Here is a 24,654-nt window from a genome sequence, read left to right on the forward strand (position 1 = left end):
AAAAAAAAAAAAAAAAAAAAAAAAGTTTTTCCCTAACACATGTGGTGGTATACTGAGGATATGAAAGCGCTGGATGCTTCCTCTATGCCAGGTGCTGAGGCACAGAGCTGCCTTCAGGGGGCTTACAGTTCAGGTGCTAAGGCACAGAGATAAGCTCAGGGGGCTTACAGTTCCCAAGAAAGACACCGTTAGACCAGTGATTTTCTTTTTTTTGTGTGTGTGAGATGGAGCCTCACTCTGTCACCTAGGCCGGAGTGCAGTGGCGCAATCTCAGCTCACTGCAACCTCTGCCTCCCGGGTTCAACCAATACTCATGCCTCAGTCTCCTGAGTAGCTGGTACTACAGGGTATCTGCCATCATGCCTGGCTAATTTTTGTATTTTTAGTAGAGGCAGGGTTTCACCATGTTGGCTGTGGCTGGTCTCAAATTCCTGACCTCAAGTGATCTGCCTGCCATGGATTCCCAAAGTGCTGGGATTATAGGTGTGAGCCACCATGCCTGGCCAGACCAGTGATTTGCAACTGGAGATGATTTTGTCCCCATGGGGACATCGGGCAAGATCTGGAGATATTTTTGGTTGTCACAGCTAGGAGGTAGTACTGACATCTGGTGGGTACAGGCCAGGGATGCTGCTAATCATCTTATAGTGCTCAGGACAGCTCCCCCAAATGAAGAATTAACTGGCTTACAATATCTGTAGTGCCAAAGTTGAGAAACCCTGACTTAGATAAGTACAACACAATGTGAAGAGTGCTAAAATGAAGATATGTTATAACCACTCGCATCATTCCAGATGACTCCAAAAATAAAATATTTAGCAAAAAAGTCACAGGATATATATGATATTATTTATATAAAGATAAAAATATGTGAGACAAAATAATACATTATTATGTACATATATGGTTAAAACTATCAAGAAAAGCAACGGAATGAGTAACACAAAATTCAGGAGGATGGTTACTGTGGGAAATGTAATGGCAAAGGGTCTACCAGGGACTTGGAAGGCCTTGGTCATATTTCATTTCTCAATTTATTTAATATATTTTTTGTATTAAAAAAATTTTAGGACCAGGTGCAGTGACTCAGGCCTGTAATCCCAGCACTTTGGGAGGCCGAGGTGGGCGGATCATGAAGTCAGGAGTTCAAGACCAGCCTGGCCAACATGGTGAAACCCCATCTCTACTAAAAATACAAAAATTAGCTGGGCGTGGTGATAGGCACCTGTAATCGCAGCTACTTGGGAGGCTGAGGCAGGAGAATCACTTGAAACCGAAAGGCTGAGGTTGCAGTACGCTGAGATTGTGCCACTGCACTCCAGCCTGGGTGAAAGAGCAAAACTCGGTCTCAAAAAAAAAAAAAAAAAAAAAATTAAGTTGTGGTAACAGATGACATAAAATTCATCATGTTAGCCATTTCTAAGTGTACAGTTCAATGACATTAACTACATTCACATTGTTATGCAAGCATCATCACTATCCATCCGCAGAACTTTTTTTGTGTGTGTTTCAGATGGAGTCTCCCTTTGTCGTTGAGGCTGGAGTGCAGTGGCATCATCTTGGCTGACTGCAGCTTCCACCTCCCGGGTTCAAGTGATTCTTGTGCCTCAGAATCCCAAGTAGCTGGGATTACAGGTATGCACCATCACACCCAGCTAATTTTTGTATTTTCAGTAGAGATGGGGTTTCACCATGTTGGTCAGGCTGGTCTTGAACTCCTGGTCTCAGGTGATCCATCTGCCTCAGTCTCTCAAAGTGCTGGGATTACAGGTGCAAGCCACCCTGCCCAGACTTCCACAGAACTCTCTTCATCTTGCAAAACTGAAGCTGTCTACTTATGAAATGTCTATTTTCCTCTTCCTGACTCTATTCCCCACAACCACCATTCCACTTTCTCTCTATGAATCTATCACAGGTACCTCATATAAGTGGAATTATATAGTATTTGTCCTTTTGTGACTGACATTTCACATAGTACATTGCCCTCAAGGTTCATCCATGTTGGAACCTGTGTCAGAATTTCCTTTTTTTTTTTTTTTTTTCCTTGAGACAGAGTTTCGCTCTTGTTGCTCAGGCAGGAGTGCAGTGGTGCGATCTTGGCTCGATTCTCCTGCCTCAGCCTCCCAAGTAGCTGGGATGACAGGCATCTGCCACCACACCTGGCTACTTTTTGTATTTTTAGTAGAGATGGGGTTTCAACCATATTGGCCAGGCTGGTCTCGAACTCCTGACCTTGTGATCCGCTGGCTTTGGACTTCCTAAGTGCTGGGATTACAGGCTTGAGCCACTGCGCCTGACCCTGTGTCAAAATTTCTATCCTTTTTTTTTGAGATGGAGTTTTTCTCTTGTTGCCCAGGCTGGAGTGCAATGGCGCAATCTCAGCTCACTGCAACCTCTGCCTCCCGGGTTCAAGTGATTTTCCTGCCTCAGCCTGCTGAGTAGCTGGGATTATAGGCACCTGCCACCATGCTGGGCTAATTTTTTTGCATTTTCAGTAGAGATGGGGTTTCACCATGTCAGCCAGGCTGGTCTCGAACTCCCGACCTCAAATGATCCACCTGCCTCAGCCTCCTAAAGTGCTGGGATTACAGATGTGAGCCACTGCGCCCAGCCCATTGTTGCGCTTATTATTTTGAACAAATTTAACTGTTAGATCAATTAAAAAAAAAGTTTTAATTTTACATTTACTTATTCCTTTCTCCAGTGGTTTTCCTTTCTTTATGTAGACCCAAGTTTCTGACCTATATAAATTTCCTCCACTCTAAATAAATTCTTTTTTTTGAGACAAGAGTCTCATTCTGTCACCCAGGTTGGAGTGCATTGGCGTGATCTCAGCTCACTGCAACCTCCGACTCCTGGGTTCAAGCGATTCTCCTGCCTCAGCCTCCTGAGTAGCTGGGATTACAGGTGAGCGCCACCACGCTGGCTAATTTTGTATTTTTAGTAGAGATGGGGTTTCACTATGTTTGTCAGGGTGGTCTCGAACTCCTGACCTCGTGATCCGCCCACCTCAGCCTCCCAACATGCTGGGATTACAGGCATGAGCCACCATGCCCGGCCAATCAATTATTTTAACATTTTTTTTACAAGGCAGGTCTCCTGTCAACAAATTTCCTCTTTTTTTTCCAGATGGAATCTTGCACTTTTATCCAGGCTGGAGTGCAGTAGTGCGATCTAGGTTCACTGCAACCTCCACCTCCCAAGTTCAAGTGATTCTCCTGCCTCAGCCTCCCGAGTAGCTGGGATTACAGGCACGCTACCACACCCGGCTAATTTTCTATTTTTAGAAGAGATGGGGTTTCACCATGCTGGCTAGGATGGTCTTGATCTCTTAACCTCTTGATCCACCTGCCTCGGCCTCCCAAAGTGCTGGGATTACAGGTGTGAACCAGCACGCCCAGTCCAAATTCCCTCAATTTTTATTTGCCTGAGAATAGCTTCATTCCTCCTTCAGGTTTCTTTTTTTGTTTTGAGAAGGAGTCTCGCTCTGTTGCCCAGGCTGGAGTGCAGCAGTGCAGTCTCGGCTCACTGCAACCTCAGCCTCCCTGGTTCAAGCGATTCCCCTGCCTCAGCCTCTTGAGTAGCTGGGACTGTAGGCACATGCCACCACACTCAGCTAATTTTTGTATTTTTAATAGAGATGGGAGTTTCACCATGTTGGCCAGGCTGGTCTCAAACCCCTGACCTCAAGTGATCCACCCACCTCACCCTCCCAAACTGCTGGGATTACAGGTATGAGTCACCATGCCCGGATCACTTTTTTGATATAGTTTGTTTCTCTAGCAAGGCAGAAATGTCGATCCTTTTTTTTCTTTTTTTTTTTGAGTCAGAGTCTTGCCCTGTCGCCCAGGCTGGCATAGTGGCACAATCTCGGCTCACTGCAACTTCCGCCTCCCTGGTTCAAGTGACTCTCCTGCCTCAGCCTCCATAGCAGCTGGGACTACAGGCGGTGTGCCACCACGCCTGGCTAATTTTTGTATTTTTAGTAGAGATGGCGTTTTATCGCGTTAGCGAGGATGGTCTCTATCCCCCAACCTCATGATCCGCCCACCTTGGCCTCCCAAAGTGATGGGATTACAGGCGTGAGCCACTGTGCCCGGCCCAGAAATGTATTAAAGGCATTTTTTAAAGGCAGAAATGTAGATTCTAAGTATTTCATATCTCCCAACATAGCTATCATAGGAAGGTATATCATAGCTAGTCATTGAATGAATGGCTATGTCTTAGTGCTTGGAATTTCTTTCCATATTTAAGAAAGTCAAGAAAAGAAAGTACCTTGTTCAAAAGCACTGCTCACATTGTCAGTAAATTCTTTCTGTTTAGCTGAAAAAGAAAACCATTCTCTTAATTTTTCCACTGAAATAGACATAATATGAAGACAATACATATACTTTGTAATCATGCTGGTTTGAACACAACTAAGGAGGAAGTTTGTATTCAAGGGTAAGGCTTCATAACCTTTGTCTCTGCGTGTACCATGACGGCAGCTGCTGTTTAGCAGAACTCTGGCTGACCCTAATAACACTCTGTTTTCTACCCATGAAAGGTCTGAGGAGCAATCACCAAGGCTTATAAAATGGCTATAGAATCAGTTAAAAAAAAAAAAAAAGACAAGGATATACTGATTATCTCCACAAAACAGTTTGGGTCTTCGACATTTCAGCAAGGAGAATATTAACATGCTGGGAACACCTATCAGTAAAGCATTACTGAGTGTTTCCGGCAACGATTTGCAAATTGTATGGCCTCTCAGGAAAATGAAAACATTTACATCATGTTGTGTCATAAGAGAGAAGATGCCAAACAAAATAAAGCAGCAGCTATCTCATATTTCTCTTGATTCCTTGTTAGAAAATGAGGAATTTTCCAGTAATCTCATTTCTCAGATATAAATAGTATCAGTCATTTATATGGTGTCGTCTTTCGAAACACTGTCAAATACATTATATCCCTAAGGTAGGAAATGACAGGTATTGGGGGAATTGTCCCATGGGTGATGAGTGGAAGATCTGGGAGCAGAATCCAAGTCACTTGACTCCCAGTCCAGTGTTTGAAACTCACCTCTCAGGTAGCAGTGTGGTGTCCACAAAAGAACAGACTAGGAACCTGGAGGTTCTTAAGCCCTGACCCTAAAATTAACTAGCTCTATGCCTTGAACATTCATTTTACCTGGGCCGTAACAGATACTTTACAGGAGAAAATTTAGGAATTAATCTAAATTAAGGTCAGTGAGCTGCTCAAAGTCAAATGTTTACTATAGGGCTAGAATAAGTGTTTTTTTTTTTTTTTTTTTGAGACGGAGTTTCACTCTTGTTGCCCAGTCTGTAGTGCAATGGTGCGATCTCGGCTCACTGCAACCTCTGCCTCCCGGGTTCAAGCAATTCTCCTGCTTTAGCCTCCGAAGTTGGTGGGATTATAGGTGTGCGCCACCATGCCCGGCTAATTTTGTATTTTTAGTAGAGACAGGGTTTTGCCATGTTGGTCAGAGTGGTCTCGAACTCCTGACCTCAGGTGATCTGCCCATCTCAGCCTCCCAAAGTGCTGGAATTATAGGCGTGAGCCACCATACCTGGCCTAGAATACATGCTTTTACATGCTTTATCTCATTTATCTTGATCCCCACAACAACCAGTACTAATATTATGTCTATTTACAGATGAGGAAATTGAAGGTCAGAGGAATGAAGTCATTTGTTCAAGGTCACACAAAGTCAATAGCATGCTGCCTTGTCATCTAAAATTGGGCAGCTGAGCCCATTGACTGCAACTCCTGAGTTTCTCTTCTCCCTGTCACCGAGCCCTAATGCTGTCAACATATCTCCAGCTGACAGTCCCCTCACCACAAATTCTATTTTACTGCTTTAAACGTCTTTTCTCATTATTGTTTGCTCATTTAGTAAATACTTACCAAGTTCCTTTTAAACTATAAGTACTTTTCTGTGAGCTGAGGATGTGAGGGAAGCAAAAAGTAGACATGATTTCTCCTTCTGCAGAACTTCCAGTCTAATGAGGGAGGCTGATATTGATCAATTAATATCACACAGAACAGTGAAGTTATAACTGTGATTAGTCTTACAAAAGAGATAGCCACTACTAATAGATAGCTTAAAAAAGGCTTCTCTGAGGAAATGATGATTGCCTTCAGATCTGGAGAAGGAGGGGTTAACTTAAATGGGGTGAAGGAGAGGAGGGCTTCAGGCAGAAGCAAGAGGCCCTAAGGTAGGAGGGTGCTTAGTACAGATGAGGAACCGGAAGTGGTCAGTGTGGCTGGAGTGGAGAAGGCAAAACGAAGAGAAGCAGAGGACAGGGCATGCAGGGCCCTGTAAGGGATGCTAGAGCTTTAGAGCAGTGAGAAGCCACTTAAAAGTTTTTTCTTTTTTTCTGAGATGTGGTTTCGCTCCACTGCTGAAGCTGGAGAGCAATGGTGCAAACACGGTTCACTGCAATTTCCACCTCCTGGGCTCAAGTGATCCTCCTGCCTCAGCCTCCTGAGTAGCTGGGACTACAGGCATGCACCACCACATCTGGCTAATTTTTAAATTTTTTTATGGAGATGGGGTCTTGCTATGTTGACCAGGCTAGTCTTGAACTCCTGGGCTCAAAAGATCCTCCCACTTCAGCCTCCCAAAGTACTGGGATTACAGGTGTAAGCCACACCTGGCCAATTTAAATAAGGCCAAAAGTAGTGATTAGATTTGGGTTTTGGCTGGGCTTGGTGGCTCACACATGTAATCCCAGCACTTTGGGAGGCCAAGATGGATGGATCACCTGAGGTCAGGAGTTTGAGATCAGCCTGGGCAACATGGTGAAACCCCGTCACTACTAAAAACAAAAAATAGAAGAATTAGCCAAGCATGGTGGCACACACCTGTAGTCCTAGCAACTTGGGAGGCAGAGGCAGGAGCATAGCTTGAACCTGGGAGGCAGAGGTTGCAGTGAGCCGGGATGATACCACTGCACTCCAGCCTGGGTGACAGAGCAAGACTCTGTCTCAAAAAAAAAAAAAAAAAAAAGACTTGAGTTTCAAAAAGATTCCAGTGACAGTGAAGGGATTTGTTAGATGGGGCCTGAAGGTACAGACAGACCAGTGAAAAGCTACTGCAGTTGTCCAGGTGAGAGTGAATGGTAGCTTGGAAAAGGTTGGTGGCAGTGAAAATAGAGATGGGTGGATGAATTTGAGGCAAATTTAAGTCGGCTCTTTCAGACGTAAAAGATTGACTACGCGCATAAGGAAAAATAAGGTTGTTAAGGCCTCCTCAAAATTTACACTTGTTCAACTGGTGTCATTCTCTTAGGGAACACTGGAAGAGGAACAGATTATTCTTCTTATTATTTTTTTATTTGGAGTCTTGCTCTGTCATCCAGGCTGGAGTACAGTGGCACGATCTTGGCTCACTGCAACCTCCGCCTCCTGGGTTCAAGCAATTCTCCTGCCTCAGCCTCCCGAGTAGCTGGGACTACAGGCGCATGCCAACACGCCCAGCTAACTTTTTGTATTTTTAGTAGAGACGGGGTTTCACTATGTTAGCCAGGATGGTCTTGATCTCCCGACCTCGTGATCCACCTGCCTCGGCCTCCCCAAGTGCAGGGATTACAGGCATGAGCCACCGCGCCCGGCCTAAGAGGAACAGATTTTTTTTTAGGGGAAAGGTGGGGAGGGGAGACACTTGGGAATCCATTTTGGGCACAGTTGACATATATAAACTCCAAGAAGGCACAGTCTTTCGTGTTCCATGCTGTATCCTCAGTGTCATACGCAGTGCCTGATATTTGTAGTAGAACACTACAAGTATCTGTGAAAGTATGTAATGAATATAGTCTAACAGAGAACCTTGGAATCTTTTATATGTGGGATGGTCAATTTGATGAGTCAAGTTGGCTAGGCTATGGTGCCCAGTTGTTTGCGAGGCACATTGAGTCACGCCTGTAATCCCAGCACTTTGGGAGACTGAGGCGGGGGATTGCTTTGAACCCAGGAGTTTAAAGCCAGCCTGGGCAACATGGCGAAATCCCATCTCTATAAAAGACACAAAAAATTAGCCAGGCGTGGTGATGCACGCCTGTAGTCCCAGCTATCCAAGAGGTTGAGGTGAGAAGATTGCTTGAGCCCATGGGTCAAGGCTACAGTGAGCTGTGACCGTACCACTGCGCTCCAGCCTGGGTGACAGAGTGAGACCATGTCTCAAAAAAACAAAAACCAACTAGTTTAGATGATCCTGTGAAGGTATTTGTAGATGTGATTAACATTTATAATCAGTTGACTTTAAGTAATGGATGTTACCCTACATAATGTGGGTGGGCCTCATCCAATCAAGTAGAGGCATTAAGTGCAAAAACAGGTTTTCTGGGAAGGAATTCTGTAGCAAGACTGTAACATAGAAATCCTGCCTAGACTTTCAGCCTGCTTATCTACCCTATAGATTTTATTTATTTTTTTGTGACAGGGTCTCACTGTCACTCAGGCTGGAGTGCAGTGGCGTGATCTCAGCTCACTGCAAGCTCTGACACCCGGGCTCAGGTGATTCTCCCACCTCAGCCTCCCGGATAGCTGGGACCACAAGTGTGCACCTCCACGCTTGGCTGATATTTTTTTTTTTTTTTTGAGACAGAGTCTCACTCTGTTGCCCAGGCTGGAGTGCAGTGGCACAATCTCGGCTCACTGCAAGCCCCGCCTCCCAAGTTCAAGCGATTCTCCTGCCTCAGCCTCCCGAGTAGCTGGGATTATAGGCATGCATCACCATGCTCGGCTAATTTTCTATTTTTAGTAGAGACGGGGTTTCTCCATGTTGGCCTGGCTGGTCTCGAACCCCCAACCTCAGGTGATCCACCTGCCTTGGCCTCCCAAAGTGCTGGGATTACAGGCGTGAGCCACCACGCCTGGTCGACGCTTGGCTGATTTTTTAGTCTTTTTTTTCACAGATGGAGTTTCGCCACATTGCCCAGGCTGGTCTCGAACTCCTAGACTCAAGGGATCTGACCTTCTCGGTCTCCCAAAATGCTGGGATTACAGGCATGAGCCACTGCGCCCAGTCCAACCCTATAGATTTTAGATGTGCCAGCTCCCACAATTACGTGAGCTAATTCCTTAAAGTAAATAACCTTCCTTTTTTTTTTTGAGACGGAGTCTCGCTCTGTCGCCCAGGCTGGAGTGCAGTGGCATGATTTCCGCTCACTGCAAGCTCTGCCTCCTGGGTTCATGCCATTCTCCTGCCTCAGCCTCCCGAGTAGCTGGGACTACAAGGCGCCTGCTACCACACCTGGCTAATTTTTGTATTTTTACTAGAGATAGGGTTTCACCATGTTGGCCAGGCTGGTCTTGAACGCCTGACCTCAGGTGATCCACTTGCCTTGGCCTCCCAAAGTGCTGGGATTATAGGCATGAGCCACTGTGCCCGGGCCATTATGTACTCTTTTAGTTCTTTTTTTTTTTTTGAGACGGAGTCTCGCTCTGTTGCCCAGGCTGGAGTGCAGTGGTCGGATCTCAGCTCACTGCAAGCTCCGCCTCCTGGGTTCACGCCATTCTCCTGCCTCAGCCCCCAGAGTAGCTGGGACTACAGGCGCCCGCCACCTCGCCCGGCTAGTTTTTTGTATTTTTTAGTAGAGACGGGGTTTCACCGGGTTAGCCAGGATGGTCTCGATCTCCTGACCTCGTGATCCGCCCGTCTCGGCCTCCCAAAGTGCTGGGATTACAGGCTTGAGCCACCGCGCCCGGCCCATTATGTACTCTTTATGTTCATTTTTCACTTATCCTTGGACAAGCAATGAAATACATTCGGTGCTATTTTATCTTTCACCTTTGACAATGGATTCAATCTCTTTCATGGCAGCTTCACTTTCAGCTTCTGCAAGTTTTTCATTGATTTCCATTATTTCCATGAGAAATTGCCTGTCCATTTCATAATCTGTCCTTTCAGGAATCTCTATTCCATGAAGCTTTAGCTATTGGGGCAGAAAGCAAGAAAAATAAGTTGAAGAAACTATGGGCAGAGTAATCTAAATCCTACTCATCCGTTAGGAAATAATACCACTAATAGAGAAAACTGGAATAGTCCCAGTAATGAAAGACTAAGGGGTATCAAAAGGTTGGACTGAAACATAAATGCTGGAATGGGATTTCCACTTAATGCTACCTGAAATTGTGTGACCTTGGTGTGATCTTGGGGTAGTCATCCCTCCACTCAGAGGTTGAACTAGATGTTTCTAAAGATTCTATTCAATTACAAAATTTTCTAGATTGTAAGATACTTTTTTTTTTTTTTTTTTTGAGATGAAGTCTTGCTCTGTCACCCAGGCTGGAGTGCAGTGGCGTGATCTCAGCTCACTGCAACCTCTGCCTCCTGGGGAAGCAATTCTCTGCCTCAGCCTCCCAAGTAGCTGGGATTAGAGGCACCTGCCACCACGTCTGGCTAATTATTTTGTATTTTTGGTAGAGGCAGGGTTTCACCACCTTGACCAGGCTGGTCTTGAACTCCTGACCTCATGATCCACCTGCCTCGGCCTCCCAAAGTGCTGGGATTACAGGTGTGAGCCACCATGCCTGGCCTCTTAAGATACTGTTGAGAGGAAAAAAAAAAAAACCACAACAGAAAATGACTTTTAACTAAAAGCTACCAACATCAAATCCTTGAAATTCATAGAAAAAAGCTAGAAAATAACAATTTAAAAAATGCTGTTGAGGCAAGTAATATTCACAGAGAAAATTATACTTGTGCTGTAAGGCTAAATACTATTGGGTCCCTGGACTCTTTTTTTTTTGAGAGGGTGCAGTAGTACAATCACAGCTCACTGTAGCCTCGACCTCTCAGGCTCAAGTGATCCTCCTGCTTCAACTCCAGAGTAGCTGGGACTACAGGTGTATGCCACCATGCCCAGCTAATTTTTGTATTTTTTGTAGAAATGGGGTGTCATCATGTTGCCCAAGATGGTCTTGAACTCCTGGGCTGAAGTGATCTGTCCACCTCAGCCTCCTAAAGTGCTGGGATTACAGGTGTGAGCCACCATGCCCGACCTCAAGCACTCTTCTGCTGAATAAAGGGGACGTGGCTGTCCTATGTCATAATGGGCATCAGGACTTCATGCACAAAAGGGTTGGGAAATCACCTTACAAGGTACAGTCCTCTGCTCAGGGGGGCCAGGAGGGTCTTATAGGCATCATTCACCAGGGTCGAATGCTTCTCTGAGAAGTCCTTTTCAGTCTGTTAGTGGAGATGAAGATAGTACTATTACCATCCAAATTACAAAGTTTTTTTTTTTTTTGAGACTGAGTCTGGCTCTGTCGCCCAGGCTGGAGTGCAGTGGCCGGATCTCAGCTCACTGCAAGCTCCGCCTCCCGGGTTTACGCCATTCTCCTGCCTCAGCCTCCCGAGTAGCTGGGACCACAGGCGCTCACCACTTCGCCCGGCTAGTTTTTTGTATTTTTTTAGTAGAGACGGGGTTTCACCGTGTCAGCCAGGATGGTCTCGATCTCCTGACCTCGTGATCCGCCTGTCTCGGCCTCCCAACGTGCTGGGATTACAGGCTTGAGCCACCGCGCCCGGCCTTTTTTTTTTTTTTTTTTTTTAGACAGAGTCATCCAGGCTGGAGTGTGCAGTGGCATGAACTCAGCTCACTGCAACCTCTGTCTCCCACGTTCAAGTGATCCTCTTGCCTTAGCCTCTCAAGTAGCTGGGACTATAAGCGTGTGCCACTGCACTAGGCTAATTTTTATATTTTTAGTAGAGACAGGGTTTCACCATGTTGGCCAGGCTGGTCTTGAACTCCCGACTTCAAGTGATCCGCCTGCCTGGGCCTCCCAAAGTGCTGGGATTAGAGGCATGAGCCACTGCACCAGGCAGGCCCACAAAGTTTTATAATATGCTGATGGGCAGGCACCTAAGGAAGTGATTAAGTAGAGCTGGTGTGGGATGAGATGTCTTTATACTCAGCTGATAGGTTTTAAGTTATCGGGGAAGTCAGACAAAAGCTATGAGTGAATGGCAGCTCTGGGTCTGGCAGGCTAGGGTCAGACTGCCATGGGGCAGACACAGCTGATTTTCCAGCTGGGTCCCTGATAATCACAAGGCCACTGCCACCCAGTATGCACACATATTTGGGGATTATTGGGGTTGGCCAATAAGCTACCTGAGACCTCTGGCTGAAGAAATCTGGGTGGACAAGACGCTGCAGTTGCTGGTACCTGTGCTGGAGCTTTGCAGTATCAACTCTGAAGGAACGGTTGCTGGAAAGAAATTGGGAGATTAAATTTATGCAACAAATATTTAAAGATTTGTCTACCATGAGCCTGGTTCTTGCTCTTATGGGGAAGTTGCAATAACATATACACAGATAATTTCAAAAAGTGGTAGGTCCTACGAAGGGACACAGAACAGAATCAGAGAGGGTAGCAGATGTAGTGGACAATGAGACGACACTGAACTGAAACCTGAATGATGAGTAGTCAAAGATCAGATGAAAGAGACATCCAGGTGGAATTCCAAGAGCAAGGACCTCGAGGTGGAAGCAAGACAGGGATGCCTGAGGAACTTAAAGATCAATGTTACTGTAGCCCCTTATACATGTTCAGTGACTGGTGGGGGCAGATCCCACAGTTAAGGGAAAAGGACATTCCTAAATTACACAAAGATTTTTTGCCTGGCCAAACTTTAGTCAGATTTCTGAACCTTCTCCTAGGCCCAGCTGTATGCTTTCTTGTAAAATCCAGTTTTGGCAAATAACCTTGCTAAGTCAGTTTAGCTAGAATCCTTGATCCTCCTATTTGATTATCCTAGATCTCTGATCAGAGTGTTCATCCTCCACCATCCCCTAGGTAATGTCTGAGCACCCTGGCCTGTCTTCAGCAAGAATACTGTTAGGTCGGTTTAGCCAGAATCCTGTTTACTCTGCTCCTTGGCTACAAATTTCCTTCTGCCTATGCTGTTTTTGGAGTTGAGACCAATCTCTCTCCCTAACTGCAAGACTCTATTGCAGTGCCCCCTCTACAAGATAATCTTTTTTTTCTTTTTTTTTTTTTTGAGACAGTCTCGCTCTGTCATCCAGGCTGGAGTGTGGTGGCCGGATCTCAGCTCACTGCAAGCTCCGCCTCCCGGGTTCATGCCATTCTCCTGCCTCAGCCTCCCGAGTAGCTGGGACTACAGGCGCCCGCCACCTCGCCCGGCTAGTTTTTTTTTTTGTATTTTTTAGTAGAGACCGGGTTTCACCGTGTTAGTCAGGATGGTCTCGATCTCCTGACCTCGTGATCCGCCCGTCTCGGCCTCCCAAAGTGCTGGGATTACAGGCTTAAGCCACCGCGCCCGGCCCTTTTTTTTCTTTTTTTGAGACTGAGTCTGGCTCTGTCGCCCAGGCTGGAGTGCAGTGGCCGGATCTCAGCTCACTGCAAGCTCCGCCTCCTGGGTTCACGCCATTCTCCTGCCTCAGCCTCCGGAGTAGCTGGGACTACAGGCGCCCGCCACGGCGGCCGGCTAACTTTTTGTATTTTTAGTAGAGACAGGGTTTCACCGTAGTCTCGATCTCCTGACCTTGTGATCCGCCCGCCTCGGCCTCCCAAAGTGCTGGGATTACAGGCGTGAGCCACCGCGCCCGGCCAAGATGATCTTGAATAAAGTCTTTCCGGTGTTTGAACAAGTGTGACTGAATAACGTTTTCTTTAATACCACTCTATCTTTTCCACAGCCCAGGTCCCTTCATCCCTGTCTCCCGGTTTATTTTAATTCAACCCCTTTCACACTCTACTCCCAGAGTCTGTCCTATTTCCTTATCAGTTCAGCTCTATCCACACTGCCCCATCTCTCCAAGATCGTCAGCCTCAGGGGAAAAAACTATTTATTGGACCCTTTCCCTCGAATTCTCACTTTTCCCTCAGGTCTCGCCTACAATATTAAGATTTTCATGCTTTACTCCCCAATTTCGGACTACACTTCTGCAGTCCTTTCTTAAATACATCAAACCAACTCTTCCAGTCTCCCGGGCCCTGCCCCTCAAGTACCCCTTCCTCAAGCTCCGCCCCTCGACTTCTCCTTCCCTTTCCCGTAGGTACCGCCCCTCAAATCTCCCTCCCCTCTAGCCTCGGCCCCCCTATTTCCTCTAACTTCAGCGCCCGCCCCTCCAGTCCCGTTCGTCTCCCTTCTCCACACCTCAACGCTGCTTCCCTCAGTCCCCGCCTCTCAATTTCCTCCTGAGAAATCAAGACACTTCTCTCACGCCTGCTCTCTAGACCTCCGCCCCCCTATCGGTCCCGCCTTCTCTTCCGCAAGCCAGATCCGTCCTCCCCTCTCGCAGGCCAGACCCCGACGTCTCTCTCGCCCGGGCCCGTTTCCCGAAACAGTCGCTCGTACCAGTCCATAAGGCTGAAGTAGTCTCGAGTGGGGTCAGGTGCCTGCAGCGCTCTGCACTGTGGGCAGAAGAACCTGTTCTCCCGCCCGGGGCCCCATGGGCCGCCGCAGTTCCAACAGTGGGGAGAATTGCTTCCCGCCTGCGACGCAGCATCGCAGCTTAGTAGTCTCCTTCTGGGAACCCCTGTCGGCCAAAACCCCCACACCCGGAGGAAAGCCCCGACTCTCCCCCGCCACATCTCGCCGGTGGCCTAGCTAGCCGTGGTCACCCGTGGGGAAAAGCAAAGAGAACGTCCAACCAGACTAATGCTGCTGATTGGCTGGGGAGTCGAGGGGGCGGGATCACCCGAGGGGAACCCGAGTTCTAAGTTCCGCTCTGCCTTCTAAACTACAACTCCCAGGAAGCATTGAGGCGATGCCTGACGGCCACATCTGCTGCTCCTCATTGGTCCGGCGGCAGGGGAGAGGGTTTTGATTGGCTGAGGGTGGAGTTTGTATCTGCAGGTTTAGCGCCACTGCAGGCTGAGGCTGTGGAGAGTGTGCGGCTCCAGGTGGGCTCACGCGGTGAGTCATATGGGGAACTTCTGTTGGGTGTTTGGTGGTTCGAATCCCATCTTCAGCGTTTCGTGCGAGCGGAGTCTCCTGAGCTTCGCTTTGTCTGTATTTTTGAACTGAAGGGGGAGTGTGTGGGCGACTCTCTTCCTTTTTAGTAGATCATCCTCGAGGTGAAGTTCACTTCCCGTATTACTTACAAGCTGAAACAGGCCTGAACGGACAGGATAAGAAGGAACAGAGTTGTGTTCTTCAATATCAGAGCGAAGTTACTTTGTAAAAAGTTCTATAGATGTTAGTAATCATTGCCATTCTTTAGATTCAATCTCTAAAATACTTATAGAGAGGCCAGTCTTAGCTACTGGGCGCTGCAGGAACTGGAAACGCACTGAGCTGTGTAGGAGGATGTTCTGCGTGTCCCTAAGTAAGTCCCTAAGTAAGTGTATGGGATAGGGTGGCCAGGAGTGGGTAGGAGGGAATCAGTCCTCCTTCGGACTTAGGTTTTCTACTTGAAAAAAAAGATTGTGTTTCACTTGAAAGGCTTCTGGACTTTTTAAAAAAATTATTTATTTTTGATACAAAGTATACATGTATGATTACCACATATGTACCTTTTTTTTTTTTTTTTTTGAGACGGAGTCTCTCTCTGTTGCCAGGCTGGAGTGCAGTGGCGCGATCTGGGCTCACTGCAACTTCTGCCTCCTGGGTTCAAGCGGTTCTCCTGCCTCAGCCTCCTAAGTATCTAGGATTATAGGTGCCCGCCACCATGCCCGGCTAGTATTTTTAGTAGAGATGGGGTTTTACCATGTTGGCCAGGCTGGTCTTGAACTCCTGACCTCAGGTGATCCACCCGCCTTGGCCTCCCAAAGTGCTGGGATTACAGGTGTGAGCCACTGCACCCAGCCTAATTTCAGTTTTTTGAGGAATCACAATACTTTTGTGATTAGTGGCTATACTAATTTGCATTCCCACCAATGGTGTATGCGAACAGGGCAAGGTCAGACATAACTAGGTCCGTGAACATTTGTGTTTTTCCACAAGATCAGAGTTACTGATGTTTTATTTTAATTGTAAAAGCCACGAGCTACATGGAGTTCCCAAGGAAGCAATTTTCTGTAGTACTACCTGTTTACTTGGTAGTCAGAACCGTGGGCACACAGGCTGAAGCCATTCCACAAGTCAGTCAGCATTATAAATTATACACAATAGTATATTTATTTAATATATAAATGTTATAGGTTAAAAATCTTACATTAAAGTAACATTTAACATTCAGAGAAAAGGGGATCGGGAAAGTGGTTATCAAACCAGTCCAAGGAGAGCAATGTGGACAAAGAGAGTGTTTTGGCTTGATCTGGGGTGTCAGTGTCTTGTAAGGAAGAGTTTTTGATGTGGATGAGCCTTTGGTGGCAGATGCTGGGTGTTAATTGTGAGTGACAGCAAGATGGTGTCTGTTAGGACAGCCGTTCTGACCTAATAAAGTCCTGGTCTTATGACCACAAAATTTTCTGGTAAGGACTAATAACAAAAGCGTGTACATGTTTATGTCCTTATCTGGTTTAGTACCGTCTTTTTTTGTTTTTTTTTTTTGAGACAGAGTCTTGCTTTGTCTCTCGCAGGCTAGAGTGCAGTGGCGTGATCTCGGATCACTGCAACTTCCGACTCCCTGGTTCAAGCGATTCTCCTGCCTCAGCCTCCCGAGTAGCTGGGATTACAGGCACGCGACACCACGCCCAGCTAAGTTTTGTATTTTTAGTAGAGTCGGGGTTTCACCATGATGGCCAGGATGGTCTCGATCTCCTGACTTTGTGATCCGTCTGCCTTGGCCTCCCAAAGTGCTGGGATTACAGGCTTGAACCACTGTGCCTGGCCAGTACAGTCTTTATTAATTAGACAAACATCTGGTCCCTATTGGCATAATGCCTTTTAAAATACAAGAGCCTTTTTCTAAGATAAAATTACTTATGTCAAGAGCACTCTGTACAGTTCCCCTTTCTCCACATTCTTCCCAGCATCTGTTATTGCCTGTCTTTTATTCAAACCATTTTAACTGGGGTGAGATGGTATCTCATTGTAGGTTTGTTTGTTTGTTTGTTTGTTTGAGACAGAGTCTTACTCTGTCGCCTAGGCTGGAATGCAGTGGTGCGATTTTGACTCACTGCATTCTCTGCCTCCCAGGTTCAAGCGATTTTCCTGCCTCAGCCTCCCAAGTAGCTGGGATTATAGACACCTGCCACCGTGCCCAGCTAATTTTCATATTTTTAGTGGAGACAGGGTTTCACCATGTTGGCCAGGCTGGTCTCAAACTCCTGACCTCAAGTGATCTGCCCGCCTCCGCCTCCCAAAGTTCTGGGATTACAGGCATGAGATACTGTGCCCAGGCCTCACTGTAGTTTTGATTTGTTATTTCTCCAATGATCAGTGATGTTGAGCTTTTTTTTATATACCCGTTGGCCATTTGTATGTCTTCTTTTGAGAAATGTCTGTTCGGATCTTTTGCCCATTTCTTTTTTTTGAGACAGAGTCTCACTCTGTCACCTAGCCTGGAGTGCAGTGGCGCGATCTCGGCTCACTGCAACTTCCGTCTCCGTTTCCTGGGTTCAAGTGATTCTCGTGTCTCAGCCTCCACAGTAGCTGGGACTACAGGCACGAGCCACCACGCCCAGCTAATTTTTTGTATTTTTAGTAGAGATGTGGTTTCGCCATGTTGGCCAGGCTGGTCTTGAACTCCTGACCTCAGATGATCCACCCCGCCTTGGCCTCCCAAAGTGCTGGGATTACAGATGTGAGGCACTGTGCCTGGCCCGCCCATTTCTTAAATTGGATTATTTGTCTTTTTGCAGTTGAGTTTCATCTCCTTATATATTCTGATTATTCATCCCTTGTCAGATGGCTAGTTTGGAAATGTTTTTTCCCATTCTGTGGGTTGTCTCTTCACTTTGTTGATTGTTTCCTTTGCTGTGCAGAAGCTTTTTTAGCTTGATGAAATCCCAGTTGTCTGTTTTTGCTTTAGTTGCCTGTGCTTTTGAGGTCTTACGCAAAAAACCTGTGCCCAAGATGAGTGTCCTGGAGCATTTCCCCAGTGTTTTCTTCTAGTGGTTTTATAGGTTTGGGGACTGGACTTCTGTTTACAGTCCTGGAGTTTTGCTGCCTTCACTTTGGTCTTTCACTCACTTCTCTGCATGACTTTCCAATAACAATGGCTCCCAGAGAGCTTGGGTGGGTGGGGGGAGTATTACATGCATCACTTCACTTAATCCTTATGGTCTGTCTACTTATTTTTGATGAGAAAACAGGCTTAGCGAAGTTGTGATCTACCTAAAGTCATGCACAGTTTCACTCAAGTGTCTGACTCCAGATCTGCTTGCCTCTAATCTCTTATAGCAACTTGTTGACACATTTTCTCCAGTTGTTCTGTCTTGCTCAAAAAGCTGTGGGGAAGACTCAGCCTGGCTGAGGTAGTATTAGACCAGCAGTCCCTGGAGTGGCATACTCAGTTTTGGCATTGCCTTCCTGGTATGTGGTTTTTTTTTTTTTTTTTTTTTTTTTTGTGAGACGGAGTCTCGCTCTGTCACCCAGGCTGGAGTGCAGTGGCCGGATCTCAGCTCACTGCAAGCTCCGCCTCCCGGGTTTACGCCATTCTCCTGCCTCAGCCTCCCGAGTAGCTGGGACTACAGGCGCCCGCCACCTCGCCCGGCTAGTTTTTTGTATTTCTTAATAGAGACGGGGTTTCACCGTGTTAGCCAGGATGGTCTCGATCTCCTGACCTCGTGATCCGCCCGTCTCGGCCTCCCAAAGTGCTGGGATTACAGGCTTGAGCCACCGCGCCCGGCCCCTGGTATGTTTTAAAGAAAACTCATCAGAACCTTTGTATCCTTTTTTTTTTTTTTTCCTGGTGATAGGGTCTCTGTCACCTAGGCTGGAGTGTAGGCTCGATCACGGCTCACTGCAGCTTCAGCCTCCTGGGCTCAAGTGATCCTCCCACCTCAGCCTCCCAAGTAGCTGGGACTGCAGGTGCACACCACCATGCCCTGCTAATTTTTTGTATTTTCTGTAGATATTGGATTTCACCATGGTGTCCAGGCTGGTCTCGAATTCCTGGGCTCGAGGAATCTGCCTGCGTCAGCCTCCCAAAGTGCTGGGATTACAGACTAGACCCACCACACCTGGCAGAACATTTGTATCTTGAAAGCTGTGTAAATACAATCAATGTGGGTATCGTAGTCCCTACTTATCAGCGGTAGTAATTTCAGTTACCAATGGTCAGCTGTGATCTGAAACTAAGTGGAAAATTCATAAGAAATAATCAATTCATGGCTGGACGTGGTAGCTCATGCCTGTAATCCTAGCACTTTGGGAGGCCGAGGTGGGCCTGAGGATCACCTGAGGTCAGGAGTTTGAGATCAGGCTGGCCAATACGGTGAAAACCCTGTCTCTACTAAAAAAAAATACACAAATTAGCCAGGCGTGGTAGTGCGTGCCTGTAATCCCAGCTACTTGGAAGGCTGAGGCAGGAGAATTGCTTGAACCCAGGAGGTGGAGGTTGCAGTGAGCCGAGATTGTGCCACTGCACTCCAGCCTAGGTGACTGAGTGAGACTCTGTTTAAAAAAAAAGAAATAATCAATTCATAAGTCTTAAATTATGTGGTTTTGCAGTGCTTGTGTTCAAGTCACCCTTATATTTAATAATGGCCCCAAAGCAAAAGATGCTGACAATTTGGATATTGCAAAGAGAAGCTGTAAAGTGTTTCCTTTGGCCGGGCACGGTGGCTCAAGCCTGTAATCCCAGCACTTTGGGAGGCCGAGACGGGCGGATCACGAGGTCAGGAGATCGAGACCATCCTGGCTAACACGGTGAAACCCCGTCTCTATTAAGAAATACAAAAAACTAGCCGGGCGAGGTGGCGGGCGCCTGTAGTCCCAGCTACTCGGGAGGCTGAGGCAGGAGAATGGCGTGAACCCGGGAGGCGGAGCTTGCAGTGAGCTGAGATCGGGCCACTGCACTCCAGCCTGGGCGACAGAGCGAGACTCCGTCTCAAAAAAAAAAGAAGTGTTTCCTTTAACTGAAAAGGTGAAAAAGCTCAATTTAATAAGGACAAAAAAATTTGTATGCTGAGGCTGGTAACATCTGTGGTAAGAACAAATCTTCTATTTGTGAAATTGTGAAGAAGGAAAAAGAAAGTCGTGCATAGTTTATATAGGGTTCTGTACTATGTGAGGTTTCAGGCATCCATTTGGGGGGTCTTGGATCTTATCCCCCTGTGATGGTGGGGACTATGATAGTGTTGTTTCCTGTGTTCTCCTGGAGTAGTAGCCTGAGTATGGGGAGGAAGAGAATGTCCTCTTCCCCCCGCTTTTTTTTTTTTGTTAATCCGATTAGGTCAGCAGTGGACGTTACTTTGGTTTTACTGGTGGTTCTGTTATCAGAGTCTTGTTTTGTTTTCTGTTCTTTGGAGATAGGGTCTCACTCTGCCACCCAGACTGGTGTATAAGTGGTATGATCGTAGCTCACTGCAGCCTTCAACTCCTGGGCTCAAGTATTCCTCCCACCTCACCTTCCCGAGTAGCTGAGGCCACAGCTGCATGCCACCATGTCTAATTTTCTTACTTTTTGTACAGGGGAGTCCCACTATGTTGGCCAGGCTGGTATTGAACACATGACCTCAAGTGGTCCTCTTGCCTTGGCCCTCCCAAAGTGCTGAGATTACAGGCATGAGCCACTGCACCCAGCCTGTTATGAGAGTCTGTCTATTAGGTTAATTCTAAGACAAGGGTGGGAGCCTCTGTTATGGTCTCCAGTTTATAAAAGATAGTTCCTGCAAGATTCCATCAAGGCTGGAAGGCCATTTAGGATGCTGAAAAGATAAGCCCTATAGTTACTTAGCATCACAAAGGGATAGGTGGGGTTATTTAGAGCTGTCTTCCTTTGTGTTCTGCCTCATCAGGTCACTGGGTCCTTAGGTGTCAGGGAATCTAGATTGAATGAACAGGTGTGTTTCCCTTTAGGAGCAAGCCCAGAGGAAAAGGGGTACCAGTGACATTTTATGTAAATGGACCCTTTGGAATAATGCAGCAGGTTATTGTACAATTTCTTTTTGACTTCTATTCCAAGCCCCCGATCCTTTGTCTTCTTTCTCTTTTCAAAATACACAGATGCTCCTCAACTTTCAATGGCGTTATGTCTAAATAAACCCATTCTAAGTTGAAAATATTGTTAAATTGAAAATACATTCAATATACCTAACATACCAAACATCATAGTTTAGCCTAGCCTCCTTTAAACGTTCTCAGAACACTTATATCAGGCTGCAGTTGGGCTAAATTATCTAACACAAAGATTATTATTATTTTTCGTAGAGGTGGGGTCTCAAACACCTGCCCTCAAGCAATCCTTCTACCTTTGCCACCCAAAGTATTGTGTTTACAGTTGTGAGTCACTGCACCTGACCTATTTTATTTTTAAATTTTATTTATTTCATTAATTTATTTTTTTGAGACAGGGTTTCACTCCTGTCACCCAGGCTGGGGTGCAGTGGCGTGACCTCAGCTTACTGCAACCTCCACCTCCTGGGCTCAAGCAATTCTCCTGCTTCAGCCTCCTGATTAGCTGGAACTACAGGTGCCTGCCACCACGCCCGGCTAATTTTTTGTATTTTTAGTAGAGATGGAATTTCACTATGTTGGCCAGGCTGGTCTTGAACTCCTGACCTCATGATCTGCCCGTCTTGGCCTCCCAATGTGGTGGGATTACAGGTGTAAGGCCCCATGCCTGGCCCCCACTATACATGAAATTTAAATGTAGTGTTGATTGTATCAATACATTTTTGGTTTCAGTCTTAATTTAAAATAATTGGACAAATGTGAGCTTTTATGAGCCCCCCAGCTCAATTTTATTGCTTTTTACTTATTCATAATCTTCAGATAATTTGCTTTTTCCCTGTAGTTTATGGCTGTCAGACAAAAAACTGATCCGGTGACAATGATCTGGTGAAAAGCTCAGCCCAGAAGTACTGTAGGTCTGGGCTGTTAGGACTTTTAATTTTTGGAGAGCATGTTAGCCCTGGGTTTTTTTCTTTTCTTTTCTTTTCTTTTCTTTTCTTTTCTTTTCTTTTCTTTTCTTTTCTTTTCTTCTCTTTTCTTCTCTTTTCTTCTCTTTTCTTCTCTGTTGCTGTTGTAATAGGCCCATTGTTTACTTTTTAAAGTCTTGTGCCTCGAAACTCACCTTTGTTGTTGGACACTTTCTTTTTGAGGTCGTGATGTCTCGGGAGTCGGATGTTGAGGCTCAGCAGTCCCATGGCAGCAGTACCTGTTCACAGCCCCATGGCAGCGTTACCCAGTCCCAGGGTTCCTCCTCACAGTCCCAGGGCATATCCAGCTCCTCTACCAGCACGATGCCAAACTCCAGCCAGTCCTCTCACTCCAGCTCTGGGACACTGAGCTCCTTAGAGACAGTGTCCACTCAGGAACTCTATTCTATTCCTGAGGACCAAGAACCTGAGGACCAAGAACCTGAGGAGCCTGCCCCTGCACCCTGGGCTCGATTATGGGCCCTTCAGGATGGATTTGCCAATCTTGGTAAGACCCTTTGTTATATAGTATCATGTTTTGTTCAGAAAAACAGTTACAGAAAGTTGTTGTGTTACCGGGTGGAAGGTTCTGATTGTGAGTTGTCCAGGTTTTTGGCACGTTGAACAAATAATTGAACATCATGCATGAATAAGCAATGAAAGCATAGATTTATTGACGTGGAAGGCAATAGAAGCTAAAGTACATGTCGCAGGATGGGAGCAGGCCTGAGCAAGTAGCTGCACAGCCCTGGTAGCAAAGTCTTCTGGGGTTCAAGTACCCTCTAGAGGTCTCCCATTGGTTACCTCCTATGTAGATGAAGGGCTGGCTCACAGCCCATTAGAGGCCACAGTGAACGTCTGGACCTCGGCCATTCCAAGACTGGTGGGGATTGGCGCCTTATGCAAATGAAGGTCCTAGAATGGACAAATCATAGGCCAGAGTGCAAATTCTTTTTTTTTTTTTTTGAGAAATCTCGGCTAGGCTCACTGCAACCTCTGACTCCTGGGTTCAAACGATTCTCCTATCTCAGCTTCCTGAGTAGTTGGGATTACAAATGCATACCACCGCACTTGGCTAATTTTTGTATTTTTAGTAGAGATGGGGTTTCACCATGTTGGCCAGGCTGGTCTTGAACTTCTGACCTCAAGTGATCTGCCTGCCTCAGTCTCCCAAAGTGCTGGGATTACAGGCATGAGCCACCATGCCTGGCTGCTCCAGGAAGTTTGTGTGAATCGGCCTTAGATTCCCTGCCTTCAGACCCTATTTTCCTGCCTTAGTTAGTTGCAGCAGAGTGCTTGAGCCACCTTAGAATGATTCTGGAGTTTGAAGGTGATAAAAGGTAAAACCAAAGAGGCAGTGTTGGGTGTTGCATTGGCTGTTACCAGCTGTGGATTCCGTTCATTTATTCTTTCAACAAATATTAATTGGATATTTACAATGTGCTGTCCATCCAAGGATCTGAAGGTAGCTTTGGACCCTCTTCCTAGAAAAATGCAGATTCATGCAAACTTGCAAACATTACCCCCTAATCACAAAAGCTTCACCAGTTAACCTCTGCTGTGGTTTGCCACAACTTCAGAGAATCAGAGCTGTTCAGAATAGAGATGGCTATTTGTTGACTACTTGTTATTGTTTTTGTCTCAAAATAGTCAACCTTGTGATTTAAATATGTTGACCCTTTCTGACACCTCCTGGTTCCAATAGTAAGTTTCGCTATGCATATGTTTAAAATACACATATGTGTATTTTAAAATTGCCAGGCGTGGTGGCTTATGCCTGTAATCCCACCACTTTGGGAGGCCAAGGCAGGAGGATCACTTGAGGCCAGGAGTTCAAAACCAGCTTGGGCAACATGGCAAAACCCTGTCTCTACTGAAAATACAAAAATTAGCCAGGTGTGGTGGTGCATGCCTGCAATCCCAGCTACTCAGGAGGATGAGACATGAGAATTGCTTGAACCTGGGAGGCAGAGGTTGCAATGAGCCAGGATTGTGCCACTGCACTCCAGTAAAAAAAAATAGTGTTTTTTTTTTTCTTTTCTCTTACATTACAATGACCTCTTTACTAAACACATTTGAACTTGGCATTAATAGGGTAGAATATATTAATATAAAGAAATGAAGGACTGGTATATCATTTTGTGTTTTGTCACTCACCATCCTTGTTTTATTTCATGTCTAACTTTGATGTCTTGAAAAAACTGTAAAAAATGGAGAAACAATACACCTGCATTCTACATATACAACTTTAAATTTATAAGTAGACACTCGAAGCTATTTTTTACCCATTTAAAATATATTTTTTCAGGCCAGGCATGGTGGCTCATGACTGTAATCCCAGCACGTTGAGAGACCAAGGTGGGCGGGATCACTTGGGGTCAGGAGTTCAAGACTAGCCTGGCCAACATGGGGAAACCCTGTCTCTATTAAAAATACAAAAATTAGGCCAGGCGTGTTGGCTCACGCCTACAATCCCAGCACTTTGGGAGGCCGAGACGGGTGGATCACCTGCGATGGGGAGTTTGAGACCAGCCTAACTAACATGGAGAAACCCCGTTTCTACTAAAAATACAAAATTAGCCGGGCATGGTGGCGGGCTCCTGTAATCCCAGCTACTCAGGGGGCTGAGGTAGGAGAATTGCTTGAACCCGGGAGGCAGAGGTTGTGGTGAGCTGAGATCGCACCACTGCACTCCAGCCTGGGCAGCAA

The 24,654-nt window shown here is 46.3% G+C and overlaps 2 protein-coding genes across 9 annotated transcripts in view; one reads left to right on the forward strand and one right to left on the reverse strand.

The window, feature by feature from the left end:
• The window catches only part of HSCB (HscB mitochondrial iron-sulfur cluster cochaperone), a 16,074-nt gene extending 1,445 nt beyond the window's left edge, over positions 1–14,629 (reverse strand). The window contains exons 1-5 of one of the 4 annotated variants that reach the window (XM_025400565.1): positions 14,330–14,607; positions 12,120–12,216; positions 11,105–11,194; positions 9,794–9,938; positions 4,276–4,323 (exon numbers count right to left, since the gene is read on the reverse strand). In XM_025400565.1, the coding sequence (XP_025256350.1) occupies positions 4,276–4,323; positions 9,794–9,938; positions 11,105–11,194; positions 12,120–12,216; positions 14,330–14,565 (616 nt within the window). In that variant the 5' untranslated portion in view covers positions 14,566–14,607. Of the gene's footprint in view, positions 1–4,275; positions 4,324–9,756; positions 9,939–11,099; positions 11,195–12,119; positions 12,217–14,329 lie in introns of those variants that run through there. The other 3 variants (XM_025400567.1, XM_025400566.1, XM_025400568.1) reach the window with 3 other exon arrangements.
• Positions 14,630–14,795: 166 nt separating this feature from the next.
• CHEK2 (checkpoint kinase 2) overlaps positions 14,796–24,654 on the forward strand; it is a 53,361-nt gene continuing 43,502 nt past the window's right edge. For all 5 annotated transcript variants that reach the window (XM_025400556.1, XM_025400557.1, XM_025400559.1 and 2 more), the window contains exons 1-2: positions 14,796–14,890; positions 22,129–22,453. In XM_025400556.1, the coding sequence (XP_025256341.1) occupies positions 22,135–22,453 (319 nt within the window). In that variant the 5' untranslated portion in view covers positions 14,796–14,890; positions 22,129–22,134. The remainder of the gene's footprint in view (positions 14,891–22,128; positions 22,454–24,654) is intronic.

The sequence above is a fragment of the Theropithecus gelada genome, chromosome 10 (genome assembly GCF_003255815.1).
Source record: "Theropithecus gelada isolate Dixy chromosome 10, Tgel_1.0, whole genome shotgun sequence".
Classification (NCBI taxonomy): domain Eukaryota; kingdom Metazoa; phylum Chordata; class Mammalia; order Primates; family Cercopithecidae; genus Theropithecus; species Theropithecus gelada.